General features: G+C 35.0%; 1 protein-coding gene across 2 annotated transcripts in view; it reads left to right on the top strand.

Annotated features, from left to right (window-relative positions):
* The first annotated feature begins 3,237 nt into the window (after positions 1-3,237).
* LOC106780708 (phosphatidylinositol 4-kinase beta 1) overlaps positions 3,238-7,972 on the top strand; it is a 32,314-nt gene continuing 27,579 nt past the window's right edge. For both annotated transcript variants that reach the window (XR_002666621.1, XM_014669011.2), the window contains exons 1-3: positions 3,238-5,355; positions 5,829-6,017; positions 6,103-6,151. Coding sequence is in view for 1 of the 2 variants with exons in the window: in XM_014669011.2 (XP_014524497.1) it covers positions 3,883-5,355; positions 5,829-6,017; positions 6,103-6,151 (1,711 nt within the window). In the remaining variant the exon portion in view is untranslated. The remainder of the gene's footprint in view (positions 5,356-5,828; positions 6,018-6,102; positions 6,152-7,972) is intronic.

Below are 7,972 nucleotides of genomic sequence, written 5' to 3'. Positions count from 1 at the left end.
TTCCTTGCGCAATTGCATCTCCGCTGGTGTTATTCGTTTGATATTGGTATTTCGGAAGGTGGTGGGAGTTATAGTCGGATTTGGGAGCAATGGTGGTAAACTAGTGGATTTAATGGTTTGGGTTATAGGGAGGCTAGTGTTTATGGTTGGTGTTTGGGTTGTGGTATAAGGCTGATAGTGTTTGGTCTTTGGCATGTACTTCTCTTCATACAATTTGGCCAGGGAAACAGAGCGAATCAAGGTTGAGGGAGATTGAGCAATCACATCCCTCCGAATGTCTGGTTTTAACCCTACGATAAAACAATCTAATAATGCTTTTGAGGTGACGCCTTGCACACGGTTAGCTAGAGCCGTGAACTGAACATAATAGTCATGCACCGAAGCTGTTTGAGTTAACTTAAATAGATGGGATTTAGAGCACTCATAGGGAGAAGGACCAAATTCCAGTTCCAAAGCACGAGTGAAGGCAACCCACGAGTGAAATGACTCATGACGAGTCATCATTTGATACCAAGGAACCACATCATTGTCCAAATGTATGGTGGCAATAGTGAGGTTCTGATCATCGGGAGTATCGTAATAGGAAAAAAATTGTTCAACCTTGAATATCCATTGTAAAACCTCAGACCCATCAAAGCATGGAAAGTCCAACTTGACATTATGCACCTGAAATAGTGGAGAAGGGTTTGCAGCTTTATTCTGCAGTAAGGCGTTAACTGCAGACTCCAAGGTCTCGAATCTTGTAGCATTTTCACGGTCTCGTGTTTCCATAAGTTCAAGGATCTGTTTGACATCAGTAGTGAGGTCTTTGAGACGTGTGTTTTCTGCCATGGGGATGAAAGCATCAATGTAACAGTACTGATTCCTATAGTACTGAGGTTAGCCAAAAAATAAATGATAAGAAACCTGCAACTCAAAAAAAATGTAAGATAATGCCGCAATGCTCTGAATAGAAGTATTATTTAAGCTTCTCCAAGGAGTCGGTTAGGGATAAGATCCCCTTTTACAGTCAGAGCAAAATACACATTTAAAAGAAAGAAAAGGAAATATCAGAGAATGCACAAAAAGAAGTGCTGAGAGTCCACAAAATTCCACACACTATTCCAGAATTAAATCGCGCCATTTAATATTCTCTCTCCGCTGACGTGTCCCTCTACGCAATTCTGTTTCTTCTTCTTTGTCTAACACTAAACCGTTCGATGTGCAATGAGTCTCTGCTGTTCGGTCTCTGCTTGCCACTATGACGTTTGGTACCGCATCCACTGCTCAATCACGCACTGCTGCATGTGTTACACAAAATATATATCAAAGTTATACTGCATGCAAAACATATATCAAAGTTATACCTAATGTAAAACATATAAAAACATATATCCAAGTTATACCCCATGTAAAGCATATATCAAAGCTATACTTTATGCAAAACATATATAAAAGTTATACCCCATGTAAAATATATATCAAAGTTATACCTTGTCCAAAAAAAAATTCTATATTTGTCGGTCTCAATATAACCTTTAGAAAAGCCTTCATGATCAATAATTACATGTTTTCTAAAGAATGTGAATTAGAGTTTGGGTAAATACCAAAGATGTCTACGTACCTACATAGCTTCACACAAATTTTGAGTTAGGAAGTGCCTTAGATAAAAATTGAACCAATGACCTATAAACTCCTTGCAGAAGGACTCACCACTACAATATTCCATTTGTGTTGATAATATAGTGCAAACATTACTACTTAAACTTTATTTCATGCATTTTTAAAAATTAATATAAAAAATAACATAAATTAATTTTTATTAACTTTCTTAACATTTCCTAGACACCAATACACACCACAATTAATTATTTAACACTATAAAATATAAAAAAATAACATAAAAAAATATTTTTATTTTTTGTCGGTCTTATGTGAAAAATACATAAAAATGAAAAATATATTGTAAAATAACATGTGATACTTAAGACATTATTAATGCTATTTTATGAAATGAAGCAAATGAAATATACTTTAAAAGAAATAAAAATTTAATTAAAAAAACAAATATAAAAATTTCATTGAGTTAAATATTGACATACAGAACAAAACAAATTAATGTCATAAATAAAGAAATTAAATTATTAATTAAATCAATTATGTAAATATTTATAACTTATTGTAAAATAATAAATACTTGTAATCTATCTTCGAGTATAATAAAAAAATAATAACAAACTTTTATACTTATCTACATTGGTTAGAATGAACTTTAATCTATTTTTAACATGTTAAGATGTTTAGAATAAAATTAGATAATATTTTTTTGAACTCCTAAATTAAATTAAAAATATTTTAAAATATATTAATCATTTGTTATTATGTAAAAAAATGGATAAGATTCTTATTTTTATTTTCATAATATCTTATTTATAAAAGATAAGTATTTTGTTTATTTTTTAATTTATGTATTTACATTAGTGTTGTCAAAATGAGTTCGATTGTCAACTCGACTTACCACGAGTTTGAGTTGGGTTGAGTTTGAAAGAAATAAAATATTTTTATACGGATTAATTTTCAATCCGACTCACTTAGAACCTCACCTGGTTTGAACTCGTGGTGAGACAGATTGACTCACCAACCTACATAATTTAATTTAATTATTTATTATTTTGTATTTCAATATTATTAATTAACATTTTTTTATTGTATTGTAAATGAGAGTAAAGAAAAAAGTGTTTCAAGAGAACAAAATATTGTAAATTTATTTATTCAAGACTCTATTCTTATAAATGGACAATTGACATAAAAATTATCAATATTATAATTTATTTATTCACTTTTTGGGTATGCTTTTGGATTATAAGTTGTATGCTAATTTTTTTATTTTAAATTGTCTTTTGAGTTTAACATCATTTCATAGTGAAATTATTTAAATTTGAAATAAAAAATTATAATTTTTTTTATTTAAAAAATTGTAATAAGTAACTAAGTCGGGTTAGACCAGATAATCCATTTTGACAACACTTACAATCTGGCATGATAAATAATAAAAAACTAGAACTTTTTTTTTAAATAAAACAAATTTTCATTGAAAAATAAAAAGTTACAATTAATAACATTTTTTAAATAATTTTTTAAATAATTAAAATTTAACTTTCAATTTTGAGTACCAATAAATACTTTCAAGCTTTGTTTTGTACTAAATGCTTTCACACTTAGCCTATGAACATTGAGCTCCCTGCTTTTCGCAAAATTCACACTAATTGGGAATGGAGGGAAATCATTTACTACCCCACGATCTTAGGACTAGGACTGTGCATGTGCATGTCATAGTTAAGCGCAACTTAGCATTTCTTTTTCTTTTATTTTTGGTTTTTTTTTTATTGTTTTAGTACTTCCTTTGTCGTTCTCTCCCTAACAAAGAAACGACAACCACCATCACCGCTCCATTGCCACCGATCAAAACGCCGTCGTTTTGGACAGGGCGTGGAGATTCATTGCGGCATTTGATTTAATTTCACGCTCTCGTGCGGTTAGCGCCAGATTCACATTTCGCGCAACTTAGGTACCTTCATTTCTTCCAATTGAAGTTTCGTTGCAATTTTAGGGGGAAGATTCCACGGTTGTACCTGCTCAGCTTCAATTTTCGATGTAACTTTTATCACGAAAATATGTGGATTGTGTCGCTGTCTCGTTTTCACGATTGATGCAAGGGTTTCTCGGAATTTGCAGTAGATGCTCGAGTCGGATAACTGACGAGGGTGGTGATTTCGATTCGTGGATGGGTTAGGGCTTTCGGGGAAGGTTTTAGTGATTTGTAGGGTTTAAGTATGCTTTAGTTGGTTATTTAATTCAAATCAGGAGGTTTCCCGTTGGCGGAATGATTATGGTAGGTTGAGAATGGTGAGGCTCTTAGGATTGAATCGTGGGGAGGTCGATGAACCCAGGGAAATTGCGTCGAGGTCTAATTTGACAAGCGAGTCCAGTGAAAATGGGTGGCTCATCAGGTTCTTTGACTCATCGTTCTTCTGTGAGTGGATTGCTGTTAGCTACCTGTACAAGCATGACCACTCCGGGGTGCGTGATTACCTGTGTAACAGAATGTACACACTTCCCTTGCACGGAATTGAGAGTTATTTGTTCCAAGTATGTTACATGATGATACACAAGCCAAGTCCATCTTTGGATAAGTTCGTCATAGACGTGTGCTCCAAGTCGCTTAAGATTGCTTTGAAGGTGCATTGGTTCTTATTGGCAGAGCTTGAGGACTCCGATGATAATGAAGGAATTAGTAGGATTCAGGAAAAGTGCCAGATTGCAGCCACCTTAATGGGTGAGTGGCCGCCCTTGATAGGGCCTCAAAGTGCTCCTACAACCCCTGGAGGCAAGAGCCAAGTTTTGCATAAGATATTCTCATCAAAACAGCGATTGTTGTCACTAACATCTTCACCGCCTACTCAGAGGTCTATGTCATTCTCACCTTCATCAGGAAACACTTTGCAGGAGGATGGTAGTCAGCAATCTACTGAGGAAAACAATTTATTTAAGAAGTTTATGCCAGGTCCAAAAGTTAGAGATGCTTTGCTTTTTAGAAAGTCAGTGGAGAAAGATGATGACGAGTCTGAAAAAGATGGTTTCTTCAAGAGGCTTTTAAGAGATAGCATGGGTGAAGATGAGTTGGGCCAGAAGATTCGTGATGCTTTTGTCTTTCGTAAGTCTTCTGAGAAGTGTGACGAAGATTCTGAAAAGGATAATTTCTTTAAAAGGTTCTTAAGGGATGGTAGAGGGGATGATGAAGAATCTGAAAGGGATGGTTTCTTTAAAAGACTCTTAAGAGACAGTAAAGGTGAGGATGAGGATTTGCCCTCTAGTTCAGAAGGATTCTTTAAGAGATTGTTTCGTGATAACAAGAATGATTCTGAGGATAGAACACCCAATAAGACAATGGAGGATGAAGATAAAGAGGGTTTTTTCCGAAAGTTTTTCAGAGAGAAGTCTGAGGATAAGAAGGATGGGAATGACGAAGGAGATATTGCAAATTCCGAAGAGAAATGTGCAAAGCCTGCTGAAGAGGATGAAAAAGAAGGGTTTTTCCGAAAATTCTTTAAGGATAAATTTGACGACAAGAAAGATACAAGTGACAAAATTGAAGATGGTATAACCAATGTTGAGGAAGAACCCTCCGAATTTTCTTTGTTCAAAAGAATTTTCCGTGTGCATCCTGAAGACAGTAAAAGTAGTTCAGCCAGTGAAAACAATGGTGGGGTGTATGAAAGTAGTCCTGGTACGGAGAATTTTTTTCGTAAATTGTTTAGAGACCGTGATCGATCAATTGAAGATTCTGAGCTATTAGGGTCAAAAAGGCAGAAAGAGGTGTGTTGAACATACAGTTACCATTAACATTTAGTTTATTTGTATATTGTTTTAACGTGAAACTGCAACCTGGGAATTTAACACATGTTAAGGCACCGAAAATAACTTTCTTTTGACTATACAAATGTCTTAAGGCCACTATAACATCTGATACAAATCATTTTACGGCATCAATCTCTATCTGAACATCCATTACATTTTTGGCAACCCCATTATTGGCTACCTGTAGTCCTTATCAATAACAGTCATATCATGGGCATGAATGCACGACACATTGCATTCATGATGGATGCTTAAGAGATGATTGTAGTTGTGGGTTAGATTTAGAACTTAGAAGTGTAACATTAGTATTAATGCATCCAAAACTCTGTTTTCACATTCTTCATACGTTTGCTGATTTTAATATTAGACATGGTAATTTCCCATCTATAAAATTTTTTGCCTTCACTGGATTTTTCATATTACTTTGGCAGAAGCATCCTGGATCACCAAAGCAGCAAAATGAGAAATCAGGAACGAAACCCCCGCTTCCAATTAATCCATCGCAGTTCCGGAAAGGAGCTTACCATGAATCATTGGATTTTGTGCTGACGTTATGTGAGACATCGTTTGGTCTAGTGGACGTATTTCCAGTAGAAGACCGTAAAGATGCCCTGCATGAGGTTATCTCCTTAGATTTTCCTTTAATGTTTTCTTTATCTAGTGCTTCTGACATGTACATATTCTTTGTTATTCCTGTGTTTCAAGTCACTTGCAGAGATCAATTTACATTTAATAGAGGCTCACAATATTGGAGGTACTTCTTAACTCTTAATGGTAGTAGTTAGTGATGTTAATTGGATGGATTCCACCAATATTTTGTGATGTATTTAATCTTAGCATATTACATGTTATTGCTGAAGAGTTTGAAAATTTTTGGAGCCAGTATTATAGTCCCCAAGAAGATATGGGCCCAACTGATACCTTAGCTGGGGTTAAAAGAGAGATTTCAAAAGATAGAGGAACAAAGCTGGTTAAGGAAATGAAGGAATATAGGAGGTTCACATCATGGGGGAGGGGGGTTGATTATGATTTTGTTTTTATTTTTTGGCTATAACTGGGCTGAGGTATTAGTCACCTTTGAAGGAGCTATTCTTGAGGGATTATTGGACGACACAATTGTAATCGATCATACTCAGTAAATAATACATCATTTCATACCAATTTGTCTTTTGGTTCTAAACGGTGATGCCACCTTCTGAGGTGAAAGATCAAAAGAGCTTATATGTTTTTTTTTTTTTTCTTTTCTTCTTTGCTTGGAATATAACTGTGAAAAGCAAGCAGATTGTCAGTGCTTTTCCTTTTTGTGGTGGAGAAAATGGTGAAAATATCCATACATGATCATTGTGTTTCAAATCTATAGGAGTTAATGTATGAAAGCTATCATTTTGGTGTTTATTAGGAGTCCATTTCTTAGAGTAGCCAGTGATATATATTTTTCTATCATGTACTAGAACATAATTGTCTCCTGTAGTTTTTACTTGCTACTATTCTTGGACTTTGGATTGATGCAAATGAGTCAAATGTGATACTAGTTTCCATTGTTAGAATTGCTTATAATAGGATGGTGTTGAATATAGTGAAAAATATATATGAGATTAATCTCCCTTGTGTTTTGCATACACATAGGGTAGTTTATTTATAATGTAAGATAAGGGTTAAACCCTAAATACAGAATGGGCTGAGCCCAATTAACATAAACACACAACTTAACATCTAACACTCCCCCGCAAGCTAGAGTATATAAGTCATATGTTCCAAGCTTGTTATAAAGATAGTCAATTCTAGGTCCTCGTAAAGACTTGGTGAATATGTCTGCCAACTGGTTGCTTGAGTTAACGAACTCAATCTTGATATCTCCGGATATGATTTTTTCTCTGATAAAATGACAATCAACTTCAATGTGCTTGGTTCTCTCATGGAAGAAAGGGTTAGAGCTAATATGAAAAGCAACTTGATTATCATATATAAGTGTCATGTGAGTGACATCTCCAAATTTCAATTCACTAAGTAATTGTTTAAGACACACGCTCGCAAGTAGCATATGTCATAACTCTATATTCTGCTTCTACGCTGGACCTTGCCACAACACTTTGCTTCTTACTTTTCCAAGATAAGAAACAAAGGTCATTTTTGCCATTGAAGAAAAAGTATCACCATAATCCAAACCAAAAATCTGTGTAGCCTTTGGCAACCAGTCGAGCCTTCAAATGATCAATTGTACCATCAGGACCAACTTTGATAGCATACACCACCTGCAACCAACAACAAACTTTCCAGATAGTAATTGGACAAGGTCCCAAGTTCCACTTCTCTGTAAAGCACTTAATTCATCCAGCATGGCTTGACGCCAACCAGGATGAGTTAAGGCATCACACGACAAACTTGATAATTTCGACAAACTCATAACAAGTTGCTGCAGTTTGGCAAGACTGGGATGACCTAACTGAGCATGAAGAAGGGATGGTGACTCCATGATTACGCCAGCATGTGGAGAAGGGCGAAGATGATATAGGCCATGAGACTTACATCCTGTGCCAATCATGTGTTTCGAACTCCGGTCCTGCAACCAAACAGA

This window comes from Vigna radiata, unplaced genomic scaffold (assembly GCF_000741045.1).
Source record: "Vigna radiata var. radiata cultivar VC1973A unplaced genomic scaffold, Vradiata_ver6 scaffold_51, whole genome shotgun sequence".
Taxonomy (NCBI): Eukaryota; Viridiplantae; Streptophyta; class Magnoliopsida; order Fabales; family Fabaceae; genus Vigna; species Vigna radiata.
The sequence above is the reverse complement of the archived record's forward strand: the minus strand, read 5'-3'. Positions and strand labels throughout refer to the sequence as shown.